General features: G+C 37.1%; 3 protein-coding genes across 3 annotated transcripts; 2 read left to right on the forward strand and 1 right to left on the reverse strand.

The window, feature by feature from the left end:
* Positions 1-1,560: 1,560 nt before the first annotated feature.
* Positions 1,561-4,462, reverse strand: LOC126657718 (protein HEADING DATE 3A-like). The gene is made up of 4 exons (XM_050352463.2): positions 4,225-4,462; positions 3,590-3,651; positions 2,663-2,703; positions 1,561-2,109 (listed from the first exon to the last, which is right to left on the reverse strand). The coding sequence occupies exons 1-4, from the start codon at positions 4,429-4,431 to the stop codon at positions 1,886-1,888; spliced, it is 534 nt and encodes a 177-aa protein (XP_050208420.1). The 5' UTR covers positions 4,432-4,462; the 3' UTR covers positions 1,561-1,885.
* A 4,328-nt stretch (positions 4,463-8,790) lies between these two features.
* LOC126657268 (uncharacterized) lies at positions 8,791-10,936 on the forward strand. Its single transcript, XM_050351935.1, has 4 exons — positions 8,791-9,024; positions 9,080-10,460; positions 10,603-10,869; positions 10,911-10,936. The coding sequence occupies exons 1-4, from the start codon at positions 8,791-8,793 to the stop codon at positions 10,934-10,936; spliced, it is 1,908 nt and encodes a 635-aa protein (XP_050207892.1).
* A 374-nt stretch (positions 10,937-11,310) lies between these two features.
* LOC126657269 (uncharacterized) lies at positions 11,311-14,303 on the forward strand. Its single transcript, XM_050351936.2, has 9 exons — positions 11,311-11,465; positions 11,542-11,641; positions 11,718-12,319; positions 12,422-12,426; positions 12,608-12,845; positions 12,924-13,056; positions 13,137-13,436; positions 13,524-13,631; positions 13,923-14,303. Exons 1-9 carry the CDS (start codon positions 11,311-11,313, stop codon positions 14,301-14,303), a joined length of 2,022 nt encoding a protein of 673 aa, XP_050207893.2.
* The last annotated feature ends 267 nt before the right edge of the window (positions 14,304-14,570 follow it).

Genomic DNA, 14,570 nt, shown 5'->3' on the forward strand with positions numbered 1-14,570 from the left:
GAAAGAAATAACTCAGTTATGCTTAAAAAACATCATACAAATTATATGCATCACCAGACCACAAAGAAGATCTCCTTCGTCGTTTGAATCCAAATAGATAGTCCGGCGATGAGTTGGTTCGGCTGCAAGGAGGCGGTCCGGCAACAAGTAGTGGTTGTGGAAGAAGGTGTAAATAAAAAAGAATTTTTTTTTGTTTTAAAATTATGTGGAAAGTTGAGGGACTGAATTAGTTTTTTTTTAGAGTGATGTGGTATTTAATATGCGAGTTAGGAAAAATCTGGTTGCCACGTGCCTCTCCGGCACTCCACATGTGCCAAAAGTGATCGAAAATTAAAAATGAGCTACAAATTGCCAAAAATAGAAAGGTTAAAATTTGTTTCATAATATTTTAAACATTGAAATTAAATCGCTATAAAAATAAAATGTTGGGACTTGTTTTACAAATAACCTTTTATAAAAAGGATTATTTTCAAAATATCTCATTTTGATACATATTTAAATCTTTTTCACCCATCTTTTTATACTTTCCCTCTCCATCCTTATTTAAAACATAATATACCCTATTATATATTAGAGCTTTATCTCATTTAAGGTCATTTGATTCTCATAACCACCATACTTTTTCTCTCTCCTCACACAAATTCTCTCTTTCTCTCTAGTTCTCTCAACTATCAATTGTTTCTCTTTTCACTTCTCTCTATCACCAGCGAACGTAGTTTAGTAGATTTTTCGTCGTATTTTTCTCCGTCGCATTTATTTGGTGGATTCTCATTGTCGCGATTCTTCCAATAATTTTCTCACCGTCGCGTTTCTTCCGATGGATTCCTCGACGTCGTTTTTAGATATTTTGTAATTTTTTAAATTTTTTATGATAAATTAAAATTTTTATAAAGAGATTGTTGTAGATCTATTATTTTTATGTTTATAAAATTCTTCTATTATTCATATAATTATTTCGTCTTTTTTTGTTCGTAGATTTTTTTATGCTACTGATTTTGTAAACATGAATTGATTTCTGGTGTATTTGTAGTGTTTTTATGGTGTATTTACGTTACAGTGTATTTCTGGTGTATTTATAATGTATTTCTGGTGTTTTTCTGGTGTATCTATGGTTTTCTATTGTATTTACAGTGTTTATGCTGTATTTGTAGGTTTTTTTGGTATACATTATAAAAACACTACCAAAACACCATAGATACACTATAAAAACACTATAAAAACACCATAGTTACATTAAAAACACAATATATATACTATAATACACCATAGTTACACTAAAAAAACACCAAAAAATAAATAAAAAAAACACCAAAAAAAAGTCTATAAAAAGGGAATAAATCATTAAAAGTGAAAAAAAGTATTTGTGAAATTTTAACGAAAAGAAGGTATTTTCGTAAAAGAAAAGTTAGAAAAATAAGGACAAAAAACAATATAAAGTTGTAAAAAAAAATAAGAAATAGTGTAGGTAGGAAATTTTTTCTTTATAAAAAGTCCATTTTTTAAAGTAAACTTAAACAAGACAGCTCAAGATTGGGAAGTCAGTATTGTTCATATCCATCGCGAAGGCAATCGATGCGCTGATCGTATGACTAGCCATGGTTTTCGTCATGATGTGTGACGGGTTATTCATGAGACCATTCCTTCTGGAATTGCTGATTACGTTTTAGATGAAATTGCGGGTGTTTCTTTGCCCCGTATGTGTAGATTGCTTTAGCTCTCTTTTGACCTTGGCCTCTCCCTTGTTTTCAAAAAAAAAAATTCTTTTCTTTCATTCATTGGTTAACCAACGTTGTTACATTTGTTCTTAATAAGTGAAATAGATGGAAAAATAGAGACTACATCAAATTGAGGCAATAAATAAATTATAACACTGTAAGATAGAATGTTAAAGGCGGCGACCACCGCAGCCATTCTGACGCTGGCAATTAAAGTAAAGAGCGGCCACCGGTGAACCCAAATTGTAAAGCTCAGCAAAGTCTCTGGTGTTGAAGTTCTGACGCCAACCTGGTGCATACACAGTTTGTCTTCCCAATTGCCTAAACAACACGAACACGAACCGATGAATCCCTACGAATGGTCTCGGGCTTTCGTAGCAGACAATCTCTTGCCCTGTCATTTACATTTTCACCGTTTTTATTACATCATTAATTTTAACTAAATCTTTCAAAACAAATATATTGGTTAAAAAAAAACGGATACTTTCCAACGGGGTTGGTTCAAGTAGTAAGCGGCTTGATATCGCTTAACCAAGGTCTCGGGTTCGAGCCTTGTGAATAAAATCCCCGCTGGCAGACTCACCCACCATTCCAGGTGCGCGACGCGGGTCGGATCCGGATTAGTCAGGACGAAGTCCTGAAAACCGGATGGGCAACCCAAAAAAGAATAATCTTATACTTAATTATAGTAAACTGTTATAAAACAGTCACCGACGCTTTATTATACATTTTGGTTATTAAAATTTTATTTTCCGACAAAAAAATTACACAATCAAATTCCGGCAAAAAATTGCTTATATGACCGAAGGATTGCCTAAATGACAAAGTTTGATATCTAATGCCAAAATTGATTGAAAAAAATAAAAATTTAGCTATCATATAAAAAGTGTATAGTTCACTAACCATAAAAATATTTAATGCAATGTATTATTTAGCTAGGTACTCACCGAAGCTTGCCCCTGTAGTTGCTGGAATATCAGTCACCATCCTACACACAACCAGCACAGATATATATATATCAAAAACAAACAAACATTTTGAGTATACTTTTATATCCTATTTGGTTCTTGTAGTCATCCCTAGCCACCGATTAAATATTTTTACGGATATCAAACTATATATTTGTTATAAAACAGTTACTCACATTTTAATTTTATACATTGTCGTAACCAAATTTTTATTTTTCTAACAATAGAAAGTTATCTAATCAATTCCGGCTCTTATTTGCCTATGTAGCCGACAAATTGTCTGTGTAAAAGTTGAACACCTATATATTCCCCGATCTATGACAACGAGGGATTGGATTCGAGTAAAGACTGTTAGGCATGGGCTGCTTAGCAGAATGGAAAGCAGGACTTTTTATTACATCCTAAATTTGAAATCAACGTCGAATCCCGGCTATCCGAAAAACGTAGACTGAAGCGGAATCCACGCGGCTATATAGGCATTTATTGCCCAGAATTGATCGGTAACCTCCCATTATTGAGAAAATGGAAGTTCGCTTACTAAAATATAAAAAATGAAACATTGATAGCCGTTTTAATAAGAAAAATGTATGAATTCGCAAAAATATTTAACCCCAAGCGGATTAATAAGATCCATCTGTTTAAACTGTACAATTTGGTTCACCAGCAGCTGCATTATCTATTTTGTATTATTGATACTTGCCCTACTGTTTCATCCCGAAAAGGAAAAAACATTTGCACCATTGCATGTTACCCAATAACATTAATGCCAATCCACCGTTCATTTTATTCCGCCTAGTTGATCATGCATATCAGTGTATATATATAAATGTACGATAATTAAAAAACTAAAGAAGCAAAAGACACAGCTAGTGTATGTTTTCATGGTAAGCTAGGCTAGATACGTACCAATGCAAGTATTCTCTGAGATTCGGGTCACTTGGGCTAGGAGCGTCTGGATCCACCATTACCTACAATTAACACAATCTCATCATAAGAAAATAACCCTAAGAATCTGTTGTCTTTTTACAGAAGGGTTAATTCAGTGGTGAAACAACTAAAAGCTTAGGATATATAGGGTCTAATCCAAACTCTCGATAGAAATTTTCAGAAAAATAATCAAGATAGCTAGGATTTATAGTGAATCTAGGGTTAGGTGAAGGTTAAAATCAAACTCTCAAAAGGTTAGAAGTGAAATGAGGTTAAGCTCGAGCTGAAACAAAATTCGGATTCCGTCACTAATTTTTTTGTTATATTTTAATAACTGAACTCTTAATTTTACATCAACGAGAGATTACTATAGCTATTTAGATTATAAAATTATTTATGCGGTAACAAAAATCTGTGTGGTTATCAAACCGTAAGCAATTTTTGTATCCGCATTGCTATTATAATATCTCGTTTATGTAGAAATAAAATTTTAATAATAAATGAAACGATTATAATCGTTCCGTAAAACGCATATAGTTGAGTAAACTTATAAAACTTTAACTCACACAAATGGACAAATAATCAAGAAAAGAAGAATTAGAATGAAGAAATACCAAAGTAAAGAAGGTTCGTAAATCATGACCACCAACATCAACCCTAGGCTGGGTGATGATTTGAGAAGGTTTCAGTTCATAGCCATTGTTAACCTCTTTGTTGCAGTAACGAACACGCAGAGAGATGGACCGACTAAAGGGGTCAACTACATCTCCAATCACACGCCCAACTGTAAGAGGATCTCTTAATCTTGAAATCACATTCATTTTCTTTATTTTCGCACTCAGCCTCTCTTTTTTTTCCTTACAACTCACCTAGCGACACCGCCTTTATATTGTGTTCTATCATATAAGCTTTTGGTATTTTTTTTGGTAAGTCCATCCGGTTTCCAAAGTTTCGCTCTGACTAATTCGGATCCGACCCGCGCCGCGCACCTGGCATGGTGGGTGAGTCTGCCAGTGGAAATTTTCTGCATTTCACAAAGACTCGAACCCGAGACTTTGCTTAAGCGATAACAAGCCGCTTACCACTTGAACCAACCCCCATTGATAAGCTTTTGGTATTATTGTGCAAAAAGAAAAAGAATTTTTGATTTCATTTAGGCGTCACTAAGTAATTCCTTCTGTAAAACTTACCTTATAAGTGTAGTGTTGGAGTCACTCACAGGCGGAGCCGGGAGCCCATTTTGACTCGACTTGGTCGAAAATACAAACTTTTTTTGAAAAAAATTATAATTCTAAACTCCTCTTTGACTGATATAAGATTTAATTATATAAAAAAATAACGACCTTTGCATATAGTTCAATTTTAATCATGATTTTTAAAAGGACCTTTTAATTTTTTGCAAATTCATCTAAATGTATTTTTGTTGACTAAATTCTTCACTAAACCATTAATTAAAGACCTGAATTATAAATCGACATCAAATTTTATTATCTCTCGGTTAGAGTATGTAGGATTATGAATTTTGAGTCATAAATAATACACTGAATTTTATTTTGGTGATAGATTTGAAATAAAATAAAAGATTGTGTATATAAATATCAATTTTTAAAAGTTGTGATTAAAATGAAACTACATGTAAAGGTCGTAATTCTTTATGTAATTACCCTTGATATAAAACAATCATTTATTAAAATTTGTTTATATATATTTCAACCCCAATTAAAATTTACGGCTAGAACAACATATATTTTTATTTATGGTTGTTCCAAGTACGATATATATAGAAATAATATCGTGTCACATTATCTTTAAATATGAGTTGTAGATATATTTGATAAAAGTCGTAAAAATAATAAATCAAACTGAGCAAAATTTATATATTTGACAAAAAAAAAACCATAGTCGTGAATGCTAAATAGGTTGTTATGTTTCATATAATGTAAGGGTACTATATTCTTTTTCTTTTTTAGTTTATCTTTATATATCATTTCTTGTATTGTTTTAGGATTAAGGCAATTATCTAATATTAGCTTACATTTTCTTGTATCTCTTTTTCTTTTCAACCAATGATAGATTTAATCTTTTATCAATGTTATTATGGTATAAGAACCACAATTTGCGCTTACCATTGTATTAGTCTCGTCCAAAAATAATTTTTCGGCGATATCTTTTTTAGTTGCTTGCCTTTCCTTTAGATTGTTCGTCTGTTTAGTTGCTCGTATGTTTGACTTTCTTTTTGTTATGGATGTGTTTTCTCTGCTTTGTTGATTAATTTGTTGTTTTGTGTGATAATTCTCTTAATTATGGCTGAAAGTAGAAATGATTTGGTTCAAAATTATGAGTGGAGTTAAGTTTATTTTCTAGAAAATAAACAAAAATGGAGATATGTTTTAGGCTCTTTTGTTAAGTCTTAGGATGGCACAACGATTGGATATGTGATATTATTAGATAAATAGGAGGTAGTTAATTTCAAAATCATTACTTAAATCAATAATTTTGTTAAACAATTAATAAGTAGCCAATTAGAAAAACGTGAGACAAGTGAGGAGGTTTGGGATTAGTTAGATAGTATATTTTGCAAACCAATATAGTTGAAATTTGATATTCGTACTCTTCAGCATAGACATATAAGGATTCAAAAAAATTATGATGTTATGACATACTTTTTAGAATAATCGGCTCTCACCCTTGCGTATGTATAAGACCGAATACATTTGATTTCTAAAATAAATCAAAAAATAGACACTACTAGAAAACAGCAAATTAGCGACGGAAATTGGCGACGGAATCAATTTCCGTCGCTAACTTGCTTATTTTGCGACGGATTCAGCGACGGAAGTAAATCCGTCGCTGAATTCATCAAAATTTTGGGCGGGAATGTCCCCGCCATAATTTGCGACGGCCAGACCGTCGCAATTGTCATTAGTGTGTCGTAAAATTTGGCGGGGAGTCTCCCGCCACTTATTGCGTGCGAAATATTGCGACGGACCTCTAAGTGTGTCACTAAATTGCGACGGATATAGTAGTCCGTCGCAAATTTGCGACGGACTTATATGGCCGTCGCAAATTTGCGACGGACTATTAAGTCCGTCGCAAATATGACTGTAAGAGAAACGGGGCGTTTCACTTACAGTTGCGACAGATATTAATAGATTAGCGACGAACCTCTAAGTGTGTCGCTAAATTGCGACGGATATAGTAGTCCGTCGCAAATATGACTGTAAGTGAAATGGGGCGTTTCCCTTACAGTTGCGACGGATATTAATAGATTAGCGACGGACAATAGTCCGTCGCTAATCTTACCCTATTTCAGATCGTGCTTCTACCCCATTTTCTCTCAAAACCGATTCTCTCAATTCCTGCCGCCGTTCCTACCCCTATTTCAGTTCGTCTACCGCCGTTCCCCTATTTCAGTTTGTTTACCGCCGTTCGTCTCCGTTCTCCTATTTTAATTCCTGCCGCCGTTCGTTTGCCGACGTTCGTCTGCCGCCGTTCGTCTACCGTCGGCTTCATCTCTTCTCTCTACTTTAAGTTAGTTATGATTAATAGATTTAGTTTTTATTTTTTTTTAATTTTTTATAAACTGACAGCAACCACCACACTGCCGCTGCCGTTCGTCTGCCTGCCGCCGCCGGATTTCATCAGCCTGCTGCCGCCGGACTTCTCTCCCTGCCGCCGGAGTTCGCCGCTGGATTTTGCCGCCGGGGTTCCTTTATTCCTCCCTTAAAGGTTAGTTTTTTTAATTAGTTTATATTAATTAGTTTTAGAAATTTATTAGGTTAAATTGTCAAATTAAGTTTATTTATTGTTTATGTTAAATTATTAAATTAGGTTAGTAGTTTAATTAGGTTAAAATGTTAAATTATATTAGTTTATTAGTTATGTTAAATTGTTAAATTAGGTTAATTGATTAATTTGGTTAAAATGTTAAGTTAATTTAATCTAGATTTATAATTAGTTATGTTAAATTAGGTTAATTGATTAATGAATTAGAATTATATTTGATTAATTGGTGTAATCTAGATTTATAATTAACTTAAATTAATTAGTTCTAAAAATTGATTACGTAATTTATTTTAGATTTATTGATTAATTGGGTTAAATTGTTAAGTTAGATTAAGTTAAATTGTTAAGTTAATTAGTTTAATTGATTGATTAGGATTAGTATTAGGTTTAGATTTTGATTAATTGGGTTATATTGTTAAGCTAGATTAATTGGTTGATTAAGTCTAATTGGTTGATTAAGTTAAATTGTTAGTTAGTTTAATTGATTGATTAGGATTAGGATTAGGTTTATTAATTAGGTTAATTAAATTTTATTTGAATGCATTTAAATATTTAAAGTTTTTTCGTCAAAGATTTAAAATATTAATTAAAGTAATAGGTTATATGTGGCGTGATTTGTTGAATTGTGCTATGTAATTTGCTTGCAGGACTTCCCTGAAAAATGGGTGATGCTCATTTTTAGGGGAAGTTCTGCCGAATATTAGTAGAAATTTTTTATTAATACGTGTTTTTATTTAATATGATAGGTTTGCATTCTCTGACAGTGGCTGATAGCCCTTGATAGCCCGCGCACCGTGGTTCTGATTGATCCGGACGTTTCACCTTCTCTTTGCGGTTCTGCCCTTCAACAAGTAGGTTTTATCACTCAATTAATTTGATTTATTTTAGTTGGAATAGATTTTATTTACGATAATCAACCTAAATAAACCTCGATTTTATTCCCACCGAATAAAATCGTAAACCTAGCCGTAGAGTTCCCGTCCCGTGTGTTCAAGAGATTGAACGACACGGGATTGTACAGTTTGTACAGTTCGCAAAACTTGTGCTTCCGTAACTCGATCACGAAAAACCATATATGTCTAGTAGCGGTAGAAAAATATTCGGTTGTTTTCCAGCGTTTGTTCTCCGGGTGGATGTTTAGTATATGTTTTGTAACGCTTTTCCTCGAGGAATATATAATTAGCGTTACAACGCATATACTAAATATCGCACTAAAGGAGAACGACGCCGGAAGGCTGCCGGATATTTTTCTCCGTTGCTAGGCATATATCGTGGCCGAGTTACGGGGCGCCTGTTTTGCGAATGAGATAGGGCCCTACCTTTTCAGCAGTCAATTACATTGACTTTACTTATCTCGAGTGAAAACCCCACCTCTAATTATCCGCGCTACAGAAATGGAGACAGACCGCAGTTGGATGTACAGGAGCCACACAAACGGGCTGCTAACCACAGGGTATAAGGAGCATGTGAAGGAGTTTGTCCGGTTTGCATTACGGCATCCGGCTTGTATGAGTGGGGTACAGATAAAATGCCCCTGCCCTAAGAGAGGTTGTCGAAATACAAGCTATCGGGATGTCGATGAGGTGGAATTCCATCTATTGAAGAATGGGTTCGTGAAATGTTACCAAGTATGGGTTTTTCATGGCGAGGGGAGCGTTTTGAACCCCCCCTCCCCTTGCACAGTTACCAGAGCAGGATGTTGAGTTCGACTATGAAGATGAGGGGCCAGGTGAGTTCAGTTCCGCTCAAAGAATGATTCTTGATGCGGCCGGTCCAGAAATAACGTTTCCTGAAGATGAGCTCCCGAATGCTGAAGCTCAAAAATTTTATGATATGATGCGTACGGCTGAAGAAGACATATGGCCTGGGAATAGCAGACACTCTCCATTTTCTGCATCTGCTAAAGTGATGGAGATCAAGTGTCGACATAAGGGTTCAGTATCTTTAGTTGACGACGTATGCGGATTGATACAGGAGCTGCTCCCGGAGGACAACAAGATGCCAACGAATTTTGCTAAAATTAAGAAGCTGGTCAAAGGTTTGGGGTTGCCGGTTGAGGTTATTGACTGTTGTTTTTATAACTGTATGATTTATTGGGGGGAGGACGCGGATCTAACGCACTGCAAAGTGTGCAATTATGCGCGGTGGAAACCTGTGACCCACGGAAAATCCACAAAAAGAAAGGCTAACGTGCCATATAGTAAAATGTTCTATTTTCCAATAACTCCGAGGCTACAGAGGTTGTACGCTTCGAAAGCCACTGCTCGGCATATGACGTGGCACGCAGACCACGAGATGGATGGTGATAAGATGTGCCACCCTTCCGACTCTCCGGCTTGGAAACGTTTTAGTGAACTTCATTCTGAGTTTGCCGATGAAGGGAGAAATATCAGATTAGGCTTATGCTCCGATGGGTTTCAGCCATTTGCCAATTTTGGGCAGCAGTATTCCTCGTGGCCGGTCATTTTGACGCCGTACAATCTTCCCCCAGGCATGTGCATGAAGGATGAGTTTATGTTTTTAACGGTTTTGGTACCGGGGCCTAGAAATCTGAAACACCTAATGGATATCTTCCTACAGCCACTGATTGCAGAGTTGAACCAACTGTGGGAATGTGGAGTCCAGGCATATGACGTTCATAAGCGTCAGAATTTTCAACTAAAAGCGGCTCTTATGTGGACAATAAATGACTTCCCCGCTTATTCTATGTTGTCTGGTTGGAGCACTGCTGGTAGAAAAGCATGCCCGTACTGCATGGAAAACACCGATGCATTCACACTGGATAAAAGCGGTAAACAATCGTGGTTTGATTGCCATCGCAAGTTTTTGCCTCCGAATCACCAATTCTGTCGAAATGTTACTGATTTCCGTAAGGGGAAACGAGAGGTCGGCAAAAGGTTTGCAGGGGTGAGAACTGGAGATGAACTGTTAGCAGAGATTGATCGACTGGGGTTTAAGAAGGCATTTGAGCCTGGTGCGAAAGTTACTAATGCATTACTGTCAAAAGATCATGGGTGGAATAAAAAAAAGTATCTTTTGGGATTTGCCTTATTGGAGAACGAATGTAATACGTCACAATCTCGATGTCATGCATATTGAGAAAAATGTCTTCGATAACATTTTTAATACCGTTCTCAATGTCCCCGGGAAAACAAAAGACCATGCAAAATCTCGTGAAGAGTTGAACGACATCTGTGATCGGCCAGGGTTAGCTAAAGATCCGGCAACTGGGAGATTTCCAAAGGCAATGTATGCTTTGGATAGGGATTCAAAACGAGTTTTGCTTGAGTGGATTCAGAAAATAAAGTTTCCAGACGGGTACGCGTCAAACTTGTCTAGATGTGTTGATCTAAAGGGGCTGAAAATGCATGGAATGAAAAGTCATGACTGCCATGTTTTTATGCAACGACTTCTGCCAATCGCTCTTCGGGAGCTACTTCCGAAAAACGTGTGGGAGCCTCTAACAGAGTTAAGTATCTTCTTCAGGGAGTTAACTTCCACGTCACTATCACAGGAAGATCTAAACCGTATGGAAACTGAGATCCCAAAAATCTTGTGTAAGTTGGAACGTATATTTCCACCCAGCTTTTTTGACTCTATGGAGCATCTCCCCGTGCATCTTCCGTATGAAGCTATGATGGCAGGACCGGTTCAGTATCGCTGGATGTATCCATTTGAAAGGTAATCAATTAGTCATGGTTTTTTCTCGAATCCATCTGTTCATATTACTAATATTAATATCCGGTTACAGATATTTGAGGAAATTGAAAAAAAAGGTCACTAATAAAGGCAGGGTCGAAGGGAGCATTAGTAGTGGATATCTGCAAGAAGAAATTGCTAAATTTGCATCCTATTATTTTGCTGAAGGTGATCCGATGTTACCCGTGCGTTTGGGAAGAAATGAAACTTGTGATATGGATATCGATGAAGATGCCGACAGACTGGGAATCTTTAAACCTAAGGGAAAGCCGTTGCGTGGTAGCGGCAGGAGATATCTTGAAGACGATGAGATCATCGCTGCTCGGACCTATGTTCTTCTGAATTGTTCCGAAATCGAAGATTATCGAAGGTAAGCATTTAAATATAGTGTAATATTTCACATATTTGTTAGAATTTGATGTAGTTTGGGCCTCTTCCATTTAAAGGGTTTTTGTGGCCGGATTGCGCGAAAGGAACAGTGACATAAGTGAAACAGAAATTGAAAGAGTGCTTGAAAGTGATTTCGCCTCTTGGTTCGAACAATATGTACGTATCTTATAACAATGGACTTTCATTTTTATAATAAGGTTTATATATCTTACAAATTTCTAACTCCCCACAGGTGAAAGATCCAACTGTCTGTACTAATCCGTTTATTCTTAGTCTCGCAAAGGGACCGTGTAGAAAGGTCACCACATATAAGGGATACTATGTAAATGGCTTCAAATTTCTGACTCAGGAATATGGGCAGGATCAACTTACAATGAATAGCGGTGTGTGCGTAAGGGGAACAGAATATGTTGAGGGTGAAAATGACTTTTATGGAGTGCTAACGGACATAATTGAGTTAGAGTATCCAGCTCTACCAATGAAGCAGACCGTCATTTTCAAATGCGAATGGTTCGACCCTATGGATACAGGCACTGACACTACCAATCGATACAACTTGCTAGATGTTAATCACAGACGCAGGTACAATAAATACGAACCGTTCATTTTGGCAGAACATGCTGACCAAGTTCACTACCTTCCATATCCAAGTAGAAAACGGGACAAAGTAAATTGGTGGGCAGTTTGCAAAATTAAGGCACGATCAGAACTTGACATGCCCGATGCAATTATCCCGGCCTTTCAAGATGACATTGAAGAAAATCCCCTTATAGTTGAAACGGACGACAATCCCACAAATTTAGCTGACCTGAATGAGGTGGCGGACGAAGATGCGTTGCAAATCCCTCCTGCTGAAGATGAAGAAGAAGAATTTCCGCCATCCTCATCAGACGAAGATGAAGAACAACTTGACTGACGTATTTGATATTTTTGCAGTTTTTGTTAGTTGTGTTCATTTATTATTGTAATGAATTAGTTATATTATTAAATGTATTAATTAATTTAAATATTTTAAATTGTTAACAATTAAAATGTATTTTTTTATAATGTATTTTTCTGTAATGTTTTGTTATAATTGTTAAATTGTTATATGTGGAACGATACATATTTTAATGTCTGCAGGTATGAGAGGGCAGGGTGGTTCAGGTGATCCGACTAGAGGTCGGGGACGTCGGGGTTACCCAGCTAGAGGTCGTGGTCGGGGTAACCCAGCTGTGCGTGCCCCTGTTGAGGATATCCCTGTTCAGGATCAGCAGCAGGAGGTGGAGGCGGCACCCCCCGTTCAGCCCCGACAGCTAGGAGAGCCCCCTGCAGAGCTGGATGATCAGGGGAGGGCACTGTGTTTCCCAGACGCCAGCATGTAAGAATGTAAATTGTTAGTTTAATTTTTTTGTAAACGTTTTGCTATAGAAAGTAAAAGTTTGCTGTAACCTCGTAGGGAGAGGCTGTTGAACTCAGGACCAATCTCCCGATCTATGCGGGAGATCTTTAGAAAGTGCTGGTTCGAGAATGGGCGAGCCTGGCGGTTTCTGACTCCAGAGCAGAGAGATTTCTATTGGGAGGAATTTAAGGTAATAAATTGTTAATTTTAAAGTTTGAATTTAGACTAACGCAAAATTACTAACTCAAACTTGGTGTTTATGTTTTGCAGAAGGAATACTGGTGGGATACGACGGATTACAGCGACGACGTCATCAAAGGTGTATTCATGACGCATGCTGCCAACCGATACAAGGACGTTATTCACAGGATGAGAGAGAAGGACGGAAAACATACCTCGATCAGCCAAGATATCTGGGATTCCTGGCAGGCCGTCTGGGCGTCAGAGGACGAGAAGAAGAAGTCCGATGTAGCTCGCGCTAATCGGATGAGCGAGCCTGCTGGAGCCGGTTCCGGACCAGTGCGCCATACAGGGGGATCCCGTTCCGCCATCAGACATATGGATGTGTTGGTTTGTTTCTAGAAACTTTTTTATTTATAACTATCTTTTATTTTCTGATTTTCTGATGAACTGACAAATTGTTTATTATTCTTTTAGGCTGACGAGCTCGGCCGCAAGCCTACCGCAACGGAGCTGTATACTCGGATGCACTCCACGAAAGCTGATAAGGGTGTCATGGTAGACAAGAGGGCCCAAGACATGAGTGTAAGTCATAAACAATCTAATTTTAGTAGTTGTTTTACTTTACTCAAGTGTTAGATTAAATTAGTGTAAAATGTGTTTAATTTAAATTGTAAATGTTAGATTAGGTGTGTTAACAGCCGGTGGGTTGTATATGAAATCTATATGTTTGCAGGATGTCCCTGAAAAATGGGTGTTGATCAAATTATAGAGGAAATGCTGCCGAATTTTCGTTAAGATTTATACTTACATTTCATATGTTATACGTTTTAATTAGCCGTTATGTGATATATATGTTTTTCAATCTTTTTGTAGGATGCAATTGCTCAGAGACTTGCTGCTGCATCGCAGCCGCCGACCGGAGAGGGTGGTTCGTCTAGCACAGCGGAAGTCAACGAGACGCAGCTATTTCTGGATATCGAGGGCGTCAACAAGAAGCGGCGTGTCTACGGGTTGGGTTCAGCGACTAGTGCGTACGTGGATACGACGACGTCTAGTAGGGCGAGGACCAGGTCCACACAGTCACAGCGAACTGAGGAGGAGATCGAGCGGCGTGTGCAGGCAGGGATCCAAGATGGACTGCGCCAGATTACCACTGAGGTGGAGGATGGCCGATATTATTCGGGCCGAGATGGCGAAGATGATACAGACTCTTCCTCCGCAGTATCGCCCACCCCCAAGTCCTTCAGACGATGACGACACTCCGACTTTGTAGTGTCACGTTTGTATTTCTAACATTTTGTATTTTGTCACTTTATACATTTTGTGTTATCTTGTTTTATACATTTTCTTACGATATGTAAAATAGGATATGTTTTTATATGAAATCGGTCGTTTTTGGAAATTGAGTTTTACTGAGAGTTGGAAATAATAGATTTTACAGATTTTAATCGTCGTGAATTGAATAGGAAAAACAGACGAAAAATAGATAATTTATGTCCAAATTGCGACACGTTTTGCGAC

This window comes from Mercurialis annua, linkage group LG7, assembly GCF_937616625.2.
Source record: "Mercurialis annua linkage group LG7, ddMerAnnu1.2, whole genome shotgun sequence".
Classification (NCBI taxonomy): domain Eukaryota; kingdom Viridiplantae; phylum Streptophyta; class Magnoliopsida; order Malpighiales; family Euphorbiaceae; genus Mercurialis; species Mercurialis annua.